At 56.0% G+C, this 13,834-nt stretch overlaps 1 protein-coding gene across 1 annotated transcript; it reads right to left on the reverse strand.

Moving 5' to 3' along the window:
- Window positions 1-5,226: 5,226 nt before the first annotated feature.
- On the reverse strand, window positions 5,227-12,702 carry LOC102101392 (solute carrier family 2, facilitated glucose transporter member 5-like). The gene is made up of 12 exons (XM_088059765.1): window positions 12,490-12,702; window positions 11,438-11,536; window positions 10,822-10,982; window positions 10,611-10,735; window positions 10,209-10,354; window positions 9,996-10,128; window positions 9,469-9,656; window positions 9,231-9,341; window positions 7,959-8,060; window positions 7,320-7,395; window positions 5,682-5,809; window positions 5,227-5,466 (listed from the first exon to the last, which is right to left on the reverse strand). Exons 1-12 carry the CDS (start codon window positions 12,700-12,702, stop codon window positions 5,227-5,229), a joined length of 1,722 nt encoding a protein of 573 aa, XP_087915891.1.
- Window positions 12,703-13,834: the final 1,132 nt, after the last annotated feature.

The raw sequence follows: 13,834 nt of genomic DNA on the forward strand, positions 1-13,834 counted from the left end.
CCCCGCCATAAATCACTGCCCTGCATTGGCCGAGGACCTTTTAAAAAGGATTTATTAGGGGGGATTTAAGCACAGGCAGCCATACGGTTTCATAAATCGAAAGGCAATAGCGCTGATCGTTACCGGTTCGCTCGGGGGGGACACCCCTGCTCCCCCCGTTCCCACGGCCCTGTACCAGCTCCTCCCCGGCACCGCCGCCTCCGCCGCTCCCCTTCCTCCAGTCTGTGGAGACTGCGAGTGTGGAAAATCCCCAGACAGGGAGTGTAAATGCTTGTTCTTTGTAAATGAAGAACATAATTAACATTAAATTAAGGTAATACAAATGAAGACAACACAGAGCCTGACAGGATGAGTGTTTGGGGAGGCAGTAGAGAGAAGTGATTCATATTTTTAATTTACTGTACAAATAGACTAGCAGGGCTGGGGGGAAAAGGGCCATCCAAGTGGAGTGGGGATTTTTTTTTTCCCACTGTTGTTTTGCTGTGCTTTAAGCACACAATGACTATTAAAGTCAACTGCCCATATAATAGGACATCTCCTACATGACTGCTCTCTGAGAGGCAGCTTGCTGTAGCAATAAATTCTGGGAGTGCCATCTGCTGGTGTGCACCCTCCGCCGGGCACCCTCGCTCCGGCCACCCAGCCTGGACTAGTCCTGGCACCCCACCATTGCAACAGAGACCTGCAGAGCACCAGCCACGGGCCTGCAGGCTTCCATATATTTCTCATACAGTAAGAAGCACTTTCCCCCACGCAATTGTAAATATTTTTCATTATATATATTTTTTTTTTCTGAGGCTGATGTTGGGGGAATAATTGAGGCTTTTAAAAGATACATATCACTGTTCTCCACCCCTCTGAAGTGCTGGGTTTCAGCTGAGTGCCTGTTACCCAGAACAGAGTAAAAAACCCACCCATTTTAGATTTTTATCTGCAGAAAGACTGTTGATCAGAGTCCATGAGAGCTGCAGGCTGGACCTGGCTCTGCACTTTAAGGAGATGAGCTGTGGTCTCGGTCTGGGGAGTCCCCACAGAGGGATGACTTTCAGTGAGGAGGGAGCCAGGTTTATCATAGCACAGAAGTGTCCATGGGGCTGTGACACCTGGAATGGACACACCTACACTGCTTCTGTGTCCTTTTCCATTCCCTGGGAAACTCCTGACACCACCAGGCAAAGAAAAAACAGGAGAAGGTTCCAAGAGGTCCCATTCCTTAATGAAATCCCCCTTCCCAGCTAGAAGATGCCCTGGAATGGTGCTGAAAGATTCCTCTGCTGTGTCAAAACAGGAGAAGAATTTTCATCTTATGCCAGGGAGGGGTGGGTGAGTAAGTGGTGTCCTAATTTTGGGTGTGCCATCTTTTCCCTCTGGGTGACTTGTATCCTGGTAGTTATTACTGTGACCAGTGCTCATGGGTCCAGGGCAGCCACTTGGCCAACTTGCCCTTGAACACTTCCAGGGATAGGGCATCCACAATTTCTCTGGGCAACCTGTGCCAGTGCCTCACCACTCTGACAGCAAAAAATGTCTCCCTAATATCTGATCTAAACCTGCTTTCTGCCAGTATAAACAATTCTGCCTTGTCCTATCACTACATGCCCTTGTACCAAGTCCCTTCCCAGTTTCTTGTAGCCCCTTTATCCAGTGAAACCTCCCCAGAGCCTTCTCTTCTCCAGGCTAAACAACCTAAGCCATCTCAGCCTGTCTTCATAGGAGAGCACTCTGAGCATCTTCATGGCCTCCTCTGGACTTGTTCCAGCAGGTTCATGTCCTTCCTGTGCTGAGGACCCCAGAGGTGGATGCAGTATTCCAGCTGGGAATCACTGGAGTGTTCTAGAGGGCCAGAATCCCTTGACCTGTTGGTCACACCTCTTGTTATGCAGCTCAGGCTATGATTGGCTTCCTAGGCTGCAGGTATGGATTGCAGGGTCATGTCAGGCCTCTCATCCACCTGCAAATCCCTGAATCAGTCCCTGAACCCCTCGAATACATCCAGGGCCCAGGCTGCAAACACGGGGTCTATTTACAAACCGAGCTAACACAGGCAATGCTTCCTGTGTCCAGTGCCCTTCTCCCATGGCTGCTAAACTGGGAGCATGGACAATCTTAGTGAGGCAAGAGGCAGGAACAAATTCTGCACCAACCTCTGTGGGGCAACAGGGTGCTGTCCCAGAGCCACTTTTCCCACATGGAATAAGAGAGGAGGTGGAGCACACAGGAACCTACCTCAGTCAAACTGGGCCCTGGTGGAGGCTCCGCAGCCAGGTGAGATTTGTGGGGAGTGAAGGCATCCCCTTTGTGGTGATAGGGATGGTGTGCTGTTAGAACACCTGGTGAAACCAGTGTGAGAAGGGTTCAGCCTCAAAGGCTTGGTGGGCCCCCTGGAGCCCATCTCTGCTGGAGCCATATGGACTGAGGGGACTGGCAGGGTATGAATGCTCTGTGGCTTGTCTGACCATGGTCTGTGGCCACTTGTGGCCTCACCAATCCCCAGTGATTGCACAGGGACAGCAGGGTGTGTCCAGCAAGCCTTAATCAGCTTTTCACTTGGGATGTGACCATTCACCTTGAGCCAGGTGAGCTCCTAGAGAGCTTCCATGAAGGATCTGCAGATATCCAGTGATGGGCCATGACCATTTCCTTGAGGATCCCCATTCAAAGCATCTGGAGAGTTTGAACCAGGGTCTTCTCTCCCATTCCACATTGTCCTGGGCTGAACCCCAGCCCTCCATGTGAATACCTCAGCACTTGAACCCACCCACCCTTTAGCATCAGGAGAAGGCACTTGTGCATTTGGAGAAAACAACCTTCATTTCTGCAAACCTTAAGAGGATCAGCAGCATTTCCAGGTGTCCAAGTAATTTCTCAGACTCTTCTTTGCACCTTCTCCAGTCTTTCCAGATCTGCTTGGACACTGCTAGAAAATACAGCCTTATCCTCACCAGACAGAACCAGTGTTTTTGGGGGTGTCAATCCAGGGAACTGGATTTTGTCATTTTTGTGGAAAAGCAGCTCAGAGCTCACCCAGCCATATCCTTCCTGAGAAGCCTGCAGTGGAGCAGCTGGGAATGCCTCCCTGGCAAGACAAGCAGAGAGGAAGCCCAAATCCTTCTTTTGCAAGAGTACCAGGTCAGTGGCATGGGGCAGCTTGAACTACAACCCAAAAGAAAAAAAAGTCTTGCCCCAGTAGCCTCAGAAAAAACTGATGAGTTACTGGTGTTCTGTGAGCATGGGGGTTCCTCTACCCTCAGGCCCTGACGGAAAAGAGGATGGACATGCCCTTGGACATGGTACCCTCAAATGAGTCTCCAGGAACAAATACATCCAAAAGACACCATAGAATTTTGCCAGTGACCCCCCAGTCCTTGGAAAGAGGGCATTTCTGGCTCTGGTGGCATCCAAAATCCTGACAGAAATGGGTCCTGACCCCACATTGCCCAGGTCTGCCCCATCTCACTGGCCACTTAGAGCAATCCTTAGCCATAAGGGAACATTCCAACTCATTGGCTGTGCTAGAACCTCAGGAATGGGGGCTGGTCCCAGGGGGGCCATTGCTTCCCACATGGAGGGCAGGGGGCATCCTCCAAGCTGCCCCACATGCTGGGTGGGAGAGATAGATAAATACCAGAATAAATAAATACAAGTGGCAAAGAGGCCTGAAATGATGCTGTCGTTTGCTGGGAATGAGAGACACAAGTGTAATTTAGGTTTTGATATTATCAAAGTCTCGCTGCTCTAAAACAGCAGGGCACTCAGTGCCTCATTAATAAAGGATAAACTTGGAGTCTATTTACAATGCACTTTTTGGGGTTATTTACACTCCATTATACATATGTAATGCTGCACATATTTACCGCTCTGTTCTGCTGCCGAGAGCAGCCGAGTCGGGAGGGAGGCGGAGTGGGAAGCGGCTGATGCTGCGGAGCCGTGACCCTGCTTTGACTGATGTCCTTTAAACAGCTCAAGATGCAGGAGAGCCCCAAGCTGGGGGCTGAGGAGGGAAGGGATAGGACAGGCACTGGGGACCCAGTATGGCCCGGGCCCTGTGCCCATAGGTGCAGCACCCACACACACCCAGAGGCACCCTGAGGCTTTGCCAAGGGATGCAGGAAGGGTGGGCTCCTCACTAAGAGACCTCAAACACCAAACACCAACCTGTGGACCTGTCATGGAGAGGGAAACCGGAAAAAAAAAAAAAGAGGCTAAATTATTTGCAACAAAATGATGTTTGTGTTGGCATGAGAGTGTTTCAGCCACATAGCCCTCCCCACCACCTGGGCTTATCTCTTACTGGAACAAAATGTGGTATTTTTCTTGCAAAAACAGCTCCTGGAGGGTCTGGGAACCCCATGGTCTACCACAGTATCTGTGGGAGCTGCTGTGGAGGGGTCCTGGGACACAGGACAGCCTCTCCCTCCAACACAGCCCCCCGGATTCACAGCAGAGACATGGGAGAGGTTGTGCTTGGAGAGCACCTTGGGGTCACAGCAATTCATGGGGTGCAGTAAGGGGATGAGGGTATAACCTGGATCCCTCTGTTCTCCAGAGAGTTTGGGAGTTTGCAGTGTTCCCATGGGAGCACTCTGTGGGGCCAGCACATGAGGCTTCCAGCAGTCTGTGGAGAGGCACAGTGGCTGGACAGTCACCCCCAGCTCAGAGCTGCTCTGTGTCCCTTCTGCAGCAACCTCCATCTTTACACAACCAACTTGGGGTGAGAGGCAAGAGCCTGGGAGCCATCCTGACCACCCTTCCTAGAAAATGTGGGGTGACTTTGACCTTTCCAGCCAGTCACAGTGGGGAGAAGGACAAGCCCCTCTTCCCATTCTGCTCATTCCTGGTACTGGAGAAGCACCTGCTCATTCCAGCACACACCTGCTTGCTGCCATTCCAGGCTAAACTTGCCAAACAATGGCGCTGGTGGCAATGCTCTTTATTAACAGCTTATGCCAGAAGGTCTTGCCAAGGCCCCGCACCCAGGAACAATGAGAACCCTTGCCTCAGGATGGTTCCCTTTTCTCTGTGGGGGCATCTCTTCCAGCATGGGGGTCATGCCCAGCAGTCAGTGCAGCCTTGGTGCATCAATGGGGCTCATCGTGGGCACAGATTGTGCCATGGAGAGATGTGCTGGGAGACCCAGCGATGACTGGGTTGGAACAAATTGGCCCCCACATTCTTCCCCAGCCCCAAGCCTCCTGCACCATCCCCATTGCCCCCAGCCCACTCAGATCAGGGCAGGCTGGAGCCCGAGCCCTCCAGGGAGCTGCTCTCCAAAGTCCCATAGCCATTGAGCTTCATCATCCCAATGAGATGGGCTGGGACAGAGAGGACAGAGCGGCGCGTGGCAAAGATGTGGCTGATCTCCATGAAGGTTTTGTTCTTGGTCTCAGGGATGACAAGGTAGACATACAGGGCCACCACCAGGCAGACACCACAGAAAACCAGGTAGCAAAAGGCACCGGCTGACATCTGGGGACAAGAGCAGGATGAGGCAGAGAGCCAGGCACTCCCAAACTGGGCATGGCACGAGGCAGTGTTCCCTCCCATCACCCTGCCCTGGGCTGGCTCTGTCCAGCACTAAGCTGAGCCATGAGCATACAAATCCCTGACGTGGCACCCCATCCTGGGAAAGCAGCAGGGCTGTGTCCATCCCCTCCCTCTCCCAGGCCCCTCTGAACTGATACCTGCAAGAAGGGGAAGATGAAGCCGACGGTGAAGTTGCAGAGCCAGTTGAGAGAGCCCCCCACAATGTAGGCAGCTGGGCGGTGTGACTGCATGAAGAGCTCAGCTGTCATCAGGAAGGGGACACCGGCTGCAGAGGGAGGGGACAGATCAAGGGTATGGGGGACAGGCTGGGTCAAGTACCCCTGGGGTCAACACCTTCTGCCCAGGTCAGTCCTGTGGCCAAAGGGCTGGAGGCCAGCAAGACTCATGGGTCAAACTGGTGGTGCTGGGAGGGCTGGAGGAGACAGGGAGTGTGGGGGGACAGTGTCCTACCCTTGGTGTCCTTTGGGATATGTCTTGGGGCGGGTGATGTCCCCCTGACATACCACACTGGCACATTACAGGGTGCTCAGGCCAGCTCCCCAAGTTGCATGACTGGAAAGTTTCAGACTGAGTCAAAATAAAGGTGGAACATTTCACGTGGATCCTCGTCTTCCAAAAATCTTTCTAAATGCTGATATATTAAATCTCAGAGATCACAGGCATAGAGAAATATCTTCCTGGCACCCTCCATAATGCCCTTTCCAGACTCCCTTGATCAAAGCAGTTTAGAAAAATTCCTTTTATCAATCATCTTCTGTTGCCACTGTGGCTGATTCAGGGAGGAAAGAAGCAAACACTTTTCTGAGCATCAGAATCTCCCTCAGGACACAGAAATGCCATTCTCAACCTGCTTTTTCCATGTATGGTGAAAAAACCCAGAATATATGGAAGTGGTTTCCCAAGCCAACTTGTAAGTGGTCTGAAAACTGGACACAGGTTGTGGCTATTTCTTCTAGAAGGACTCAGCATCTGCAGCCAAGTGTCACTGAGCCAGAAGTCCTGAGTCCCAGGGCTGTCCCTGTGTTGGGGGGCAGGATCCGAGGTCCAGAGTACATTCCAAGACACACAGAAATCTGGCAAGGGATTGTATTTGAAATGGTGACATGGCTGGAGTCCCAGTTGCCTGGAACAGGGCTGGCTGGACCTCTTTATAAATGCAAGGAAAGGATGAACCAAAAACCAAGTGTAAGAAGTGAGGGAGGAGTGGAGCCCCTGACGGACTCTTACTCACAGCTCGCCCAGAACAGAGATATATATTTTTTTTGTTTTAAAACTCCTATTCATCATTGTTTGTGAACAATGAGCCATTAAAATCCTAATTAAAGATGTAATTACAGTGAATAAAGTCTGGGCTGAGGATGAATTATAGATCTGTTAAGAGCTCTGCTAATACATCAACTGGGTAAACCAGTCCAGGTTTCACTCCTGGCTGTTGGAGCCTGCACTTGATTAGGGGCAGGATGATTCTCATCAGTTGCACTGTGATAGGAGTGGTGACACCTCCACAGAGGTCTGGGGAAGGCTGCCAGGGCTTTCACTCTGCTTCCTCCTGGAGGAATGGCCAAGGAGGAAGAGGTAGAGTGTGCCCTGGGGATGTGTGGGGCTGGAGGGGTTTGTGGTGGGGTTTCACTTGGAGGTACAGCATCATAAACCAGGGCCTGACCACGGGGACAGGGCCAAGGCTCAGGTCCTGTCACCTGCCTGCAAACCCCGCTGGTCTCCTGGAGCCCCAATTCCCACCCCGTTGCTCCCCATTGCCCCAGCCCCAGACCCACCTGGTCCCATGCAGAAGCCAGCGATGATGCCGACCACGCAGGCAACGCTGACGTAGCGCATCCAGGGCAGGGCAGCCTGCGAGGGGACACTGGGCTGGGGATGCTGCTGGGGGCTGCTCCTGAGCTTCGCACCCCACATCCCTGAGACATGGCTTTGTGCCTGCCCTCGGCTTGCTGGTGGCCCTTGAGGACAGTGGCCACAAAGGACACATTGGTGAGATGCAGACAAGCAATGGCTTGGGGTGAAGCAGGTGAGGGTCAACCTCAGCCAAGCTCAGCAGCTCATGATGAAGCAGTATCCCCAGAGCCATGGGAGCATCCTCTGGAAGCTCTGGAAGACAGCAGGAGAAGGACCCTCCACCTGCCCTGGCATTTCAAAGCTGCCTCCCTGGGAACAACTGTTTCTGAAAAAAAGCTAACAGGAGCAGCAGGATTTTTCTCATATGGATTTGTGTTTTCTTTTTCTTGTTGTTCTTGGTGCTAAATTTGCCTTCTCTTTAACTTTGAAGGGAAAACATGACTTGGAAGAGCCAGCTCACCTCTCATTTCCATGCACGCTCCTTCCCCCAGGATTCTACCCATCCCTCCACCACCGAGCCCCAGATAATGGCCCAGGGGGTGGCAGTGGGCAGGGCCTACCTGCAGCAGCAGGGAGATGGTGATGCCAGCCGAGCAGACACCCATGGCACAGAAGCCGGTGATGATGAGGGGCCGCCGGCCCACCCTCTCGATGGTGAAGCACTGCCAGGAGGAAGCAGAGACTGACTGGATGTTGGGGAGCTCCAAGGTGGATGGGACCACCCCTGAACCCCAGATCCAGCTGAAGGTGGGGAGATGCTCCCGATGGCATCTGGGGATCGGGGACAACTGCAGCTCAGAGTTCCAGGGTTGGGGCTGAGGCATGGGAAGTGCCAGGTGTGAGCATGCATGGGGCAGGAGATGGGTCCCACAGAGCATGGTTGGGGCTGGCTGGGGTGATCTAGAAGCCACATTGGCATCAGTGCCAGGAGGAGGTGCTGGGGCATGGGGTGTTTGAGGGGCAGTGGGCACAGCAGGGCATGGGCAGACAGTGCAGCAGCAGTGGGAGCAGGCAGGGTATTGACAGCAGAACAAATGCCTGTAATTTTATAACCAATCTCAGCATGTCCATTGGGGGCCATTTGTGGGGCTGCTCCCAAGCAATCTGGCTCTATGCTGGGCCACTGCTGGGGGGCTGGGACACCCCCACAAACTGGGGAAGGGAGAAAGGGGTACCCTTCAGAGGGGCAGGGGACCCCACTCTGCTCTAGAGTGCTATGCTCTAGAGGGCTATGGGAGAGGGGAGCAGCCCCCCACTCATTCCCTGTTTTCTGGAAGCAGCCACCCCCATCCATCTCTGTAATTGTCAAGGAGCAGATTTAGTGCCGGGTGGCTTGGGCTGGCCCTGGGTGACACTTGCAGATGGGACAAGGGCCATAAATCTGCCCGGCCCAGTGCTAACTCTCCAGCTAAATGAGGGCTGGCTGGGGTGGGGCAGGGCTGCTAGCCTGGGGCCAGGCCAGTGCTTGGCTGGGGGCAGGGGAAATGGGGACATGTGGTTCTGCTAACAGAGGGACAATGAAAGCGGGAGCCAGAAGGAACTTCTAATCCCCTCCATCATCTCCAACCTGCTCTTTGCCTGCCATCTCTACCCAACCTTCCTGCTACCCTAAAATTATCCCACCACTCCTAGATGTGACTCCTAAATTGAGCCTGTCTCATACCGTCTCCCATCCCCATTTCCATGCCAAATCATTTGCCCCCCAGAAAAGGGGCTGTGCTGTGGCACATATAATATTTGGGGGTCCACTCTGTCCCCTCTGATGGTGCCGGGAGCTGGCAGGAGGGCTCTGGCATGGAGGGTCTGTGTCCATCTGTCTGTCCCTCACTCACCCCGATCAGCCCAGCAACGACCTCGATGGCGCCGGTGCCCATGGTGGTGTAGGGGATGTGGGACACGGGGATCCCGGCATTCTCGAAGATGGTGTTGGTGTAAAACCAGATCTGCCGAGGAGGGGACACAGCATGAGCTGCAGGATGGAGCCACAGGGCACAAGATGAAATGAGCTGCCGGGTCTTAGCTCAGCATCCTCAGAGCCGTGTCCCGGGGTGAGGACCATGCGGGGCTTACGGCATCGATCCCCGAGAGCTGCATGCCAGCGTTCACCACCACCACCGAGAGCGTCTGCCAGCGCACGGAGCGGTCCCGCAGCAGCTGCCAGACTGACACCATCTCCATGGAGGAGAGCGACCGCTGCTCCTCCTTCATCTCCTCGATCACATCTTGTACATCAGGGGTCCCCAGGAACTGGTGCAGTGCTGTGGGGAGAGAGGGGCCGTGGACACGTGTTTCCAGCACAGGGTGGATGCTCAGGTATGGCACAGGGTAGGGGCTGGCCCAGCCTCCCCAGCAGCCTCCCTGCTGAGGCTCAGCATCCACAGGAAATGGAGAAAAGCCTCAGAGCACAGTGCTGGGCACCATGGAAATGCTGTGGCACAGCCAGTTGGGACAGAAGGGCTGAAGCATGAGGACTGTAGTGGGCTGTCAAGTATGGGTAGGGATGAATGCCATGAGAATGCACCTAGGTCTTGGAAGACCTTGGAGAAGCACCCAGCCCCTTATTCCTGGAGCCAGTCTCCTCCAGGATAACCCCTCACCTTTGGTGGCCCCACAGACATCGTTTCTCTCTATCAGCAGGTACCGAGGGCTCTCAGGGAAGCAGTGCAGCAGCAGAAGCTGGAGGGAGGCAGGAACAACCACCACTGACAGGAAAAGGGGCCAGAATCTGTCCTGAGAGGAATTGAAATGGGATGTGTCATGGGGAGGGCAGAGCAGCATCCAGCATGTGTGGGCTGGGGTATTGTGCTCACCTTGCCCAGCAGCTCTGGGAGGCCCAGGACCTGGGCAGAGAAAACCCCCAGGCAGATGAAGATGCTGGGCATGAGGCCCAGGAACCCCCGCAGGTTCTTGGGAGCGATTTCTCCCAGGTAGAGGGGCACCACACTAAGACAGATACCTGGGGGGCACAGGAGGGACTGGGATGGCAGAGGCAGTAGGGAGAAGGGTACCTAGCCAGACCCTTGGTCCATCTCCACCCATGCCCAGCATCATCCACAGCGGGGACCCCATGGCCTTGGAAGTGGCCCTGGCTGTACCAGAGAACCCCTCCAGAGAGCCCGTGGGGAGTAAAAAGCCTTCTCCATCCCCCTAGGAGTGGCTGTAGTGGAGTGAGCCATGAGGAAGAGGCTGAGCACAGCCCAGGAAGCACCCACCTGAGTGGAGCCCCGTGATGGAGCGGCCGATGATCACCATCTCGGGGGATCCCAGCTCCCGGCTGAAGCCCATGAAGCCGCCGGCCAGGAGGACGAGGAGAGCACTGCGGCTCAGAGCACCATTCCTGGCAGGCACAAGCAGCAGGGCAGTTTCTCCAGTCCCACCCCACCTCCAAACCACCCTGGCCCATGGTACTACAGCCTTCCTTACCTGCCGTACCGCTCCACCAGCACCCCCACCAGCAAGGAGCCCACCAGCCCACCCAGGGCGAAGATGGAGACAGTCAGGGCATAGAGGAGGGTCAGGGGCCCGGGGGCCAGCCCGTGTCCGTACCGCTGGGACCATGTGGTGTTGTAGAAAGCTTTTATGTGCTGCATGGCAGAGACACACACAGGCACCAGATGTGTTGGCAGAAAGGGTAAGACAAGGGAAGACAGGGTCTATAGGGATGATATCATGGGTTTAACAGCATTAAAGGAGATGCAGGGCAGAACATGCTTGGGGATGACTGGGATGTGCTGGTCTGGTTGCTCAGCAAGTCTCAGCACCTGAGAGGCCTAAGGATGACTTAGAGACCACAGACAGTGCTCAGGCTGGAGCAGGGAGGTTGTGGCCAGCTTTCCAAGCACTGCTTTTCCAGGGGGACCAGTTTGGTGTACATGAACATGGACTCTGATGTCCCTCCCATGCCACTCCTCTCTGGGTGACTGCTCAAGGAAAGTGCCAGTGTTCTGATGTGGGGCTGCTGGACAGCTGTCCCTCCACCCTCCAAGGGAGGGATGCAGAACCGTTTTCTCTGCTCCCAGAGAGGCTGCCCATCCCTTACCTCTGCCGGTGAGTTCACCACAGCAAGGTTGTAGCCGTAGAGCATGGAGGAGCCAAAGGATACCAGAAGGGTGACAGACAGCAGGGGGAAGGTGAGACGCTGGGAAAGAGGAGGAGGATCAGCACGGCCCTGGCCAGCAGAGCCAGGAGCCAAGGTGTCATGACATGCCCCTTTTCCAGGAGGGATGACCCTGGCCCAGAACAAAAACCCCAATGTGATGGAATCCTGTGTTGAGCACTGCTTCATGCCAGTGCCCAGCACACAGCCCAGCTGACCCAGCTTCCTCGTGGCTGGTCTTGTGGCTGTGGTGTGAGGTTTTTTACCGTGGCAGTGACTCTGCCTGGGTAACCCGGGCACCCCTGTGCCCAGCTGGGAGGGGCAGCAGATGGAAAGGGGCAGGTGGAGAAAGGAGGGACACCCATCCCCATACCTTAATGGAGCAGCTGAATGGTGCTGCCTTGAGTGACCCAACACCACTGAAAGGTCCCCGTGGAAAGTTCCGGCCCACCCCAAAATGCCACATGGACCCACCTCCTAAACCCTCACCCTCTCCAGGACCTTTGTGTCCCCCTCCAGCTGCTGGGTGTCCTCACTGCGGGGAGCCGGTGGCTGCGGGGGAACAGCCACCCTGCAGCTCTGACCCAGCCCACCCCCGGATCGGGGTGTTCAGGAACATTCAGAGCACCCCCAGCTGCAGGAACAGCCCTGGGTGCTGCATCCCGGAGCAATTAATGTCCCCGGAGCGACGGGGCTTGCAGGGCGCGGGCATGGGATGATTCTGCGCCCCCCAGAGCAGCCCCGCTCCCCAGCACTCCCAGCCCGACCCTCCTCGCAGCACCCCCCGCACGGTAGCCGGATTCGTAGCACCCAGCAGCTCCCGGCTCATGCACAGCAAATCCCCTCTAATCCCATCAGGAATCCCAAGCCGGGAAAAAGGGGAGGGGGATGCCAGGCAGAGGGGTGTCGGGTCAGGGGCTAGAGAGGGACAGGGACACCGTAAGGCAGGAAGGAAGCGAGGATGGGGCAGCCCTCCCGGCCCGCAGGGAGCTCACCCCAGTGATGTCCCCGCCGGGCCGTGGGGTCCCGCTCCCGAGCGGCGGCGCGAGGCTGCAGGCGGAGAGAGGGGAGGGAGGAGGAGGAGGAGAGGGCGAGGAAGGCAGCCCCGGTCCGGTGGCCCGGCTGGTCTCTCCCATTTTTAGATCGAAAAAGGAGGGGGTGAGGGAAGGAAGGCAGGGCAGGGCAGCCCGGGCGCCCCCGGGGCTCATTGGAGGCGCCTGAGCGGCCGGAGGAGGAGTCCGGGAGCCTCTCCCCTCGCCGGGAGCAGGGGCAGCACCTCCGCCCTGCTCAGCCCGCGGAGGGGTCACGGCCCAGCCTAGGGGCAGCGGAACCATCGACGTGATGCTCTGTCACCGCTGGGAGCTCTCGCATGTCCCCTCTAGACGGGAGTGACCCCGGGAACCGTAAGTGGGGCAACATCACCGCGCCATCCCGGAGGCCAAGGGGCGGCCACGCATCACCCAACACCCCGAACACCTCCGGCCTCTCTCCCACCGCGGGGTAGATGTGCCCCATCCCCTGCGCTCGGGAAGAGGCTGCTAGCCCACGGCAGTGGCTCGAGGCAGCTGCCTTCCCCGGACACGGAGGGACACAGCCCCCAGCCCCAGAGAGGAGAGAATCGGCTCACGGCAGCTCAGAGGAATCCAATTTTGCTGCGGCCAGGAGCTGCCTCCCCTGCTGCTAATGAAGTGCCTTTAATTAGCAGCCTAATAGCAAGCTCTTAATTTGCCGAACAGCCAGTTGAAAGGATGGGGACCCCACTAAGCCACGGCTGGCAACAGCTCCGAGGGCTTAAAAGGGACAGGTCCCGACAGGCTGGCCCCGCTCAGGACGGTCCCGCGGAGCCAGGAAAGCGGAGCAGAGCTGGGAGAGCCTCATGGGCGCCCCCAGACCGGCCGTGCCAGCCCCAACTGGGCTGTCTGGGATGTGGGAGAGTCCAGGCACCGCATTCTCCCACGGAGGATGTTCCAGCTCTAGTCTCCTCCCTGCACATGAGCCTCCAGGTTTTCCTGAAAGCATCAGGCCCTCTCCCCCAGCCACCAGTCCTTGCCAGCCTGCCAGTGTTCAGTTTTCCCAGGGCTGGCCCCTGCTCAAGGGTTCCCTGTGTCTTGCCCAGACTCAGTTTCTCCACATCTGGATCAGGGCATCACCTTTACCTTCGTGGGGGCGTGTTGGGTGGCTGCAGAGACCTTGGTGACAGGGCCACAGTGGGGAGACCTGCAGGAGCCACAGTCCTTCTGGGGATGGTCCTGGTTCATTCCCAGAGCAGCAGGATGAAGTTCCATTTTATTGGACTTCATCATGGGTGAGATGACTCAGCAAGAGAACATGCAGCCTGTG

Source organism: Pseudopodoces humilis, chromosome 9 (genome assembly GCF_049639895.1).
Source record: "Pseudopodoces humilis isolate 2021_Gansu_Grassland_sample_001 chromosome 9, ASM4963989v1, whole genome shotgun sequence".
NCBI classification, from domain to species: Eukaryota; Metazoa; Chordata; class Aves; order Passeriformes; family Paridae; genus Pseudopodoces; species Pseudopodoces humilis.

What these genes read in the sequence shown, in the direction of transcription:
- LOC102101392 (XM_088059765.1), bottom strand. Translation starts at nt 12,702, where the DNA reads ATGAGCCCCGGGGGCGCCCGGGCTGCCCTGCCCTGCCTTCCTTCCCTC. An exon ending in CATCACGGGGCTCCACTCAG is followed by an intron (nt 10,355 to 10,610) that starts GTGGGTGCTTCC and finishes TGTGCCCCCCAG; the next exon opens with GTATCTGTCTTAGTGTGGTG. An exon ending in TGGCTTCTGCATGGGACCAG is followed by an intron (nt 5,810 to 7,319) that starts GTGGGTCTGGGG and finishes CTCCCTCTGCAG; the next exon opens with CCGGTGTCCCCTTCCTGATG.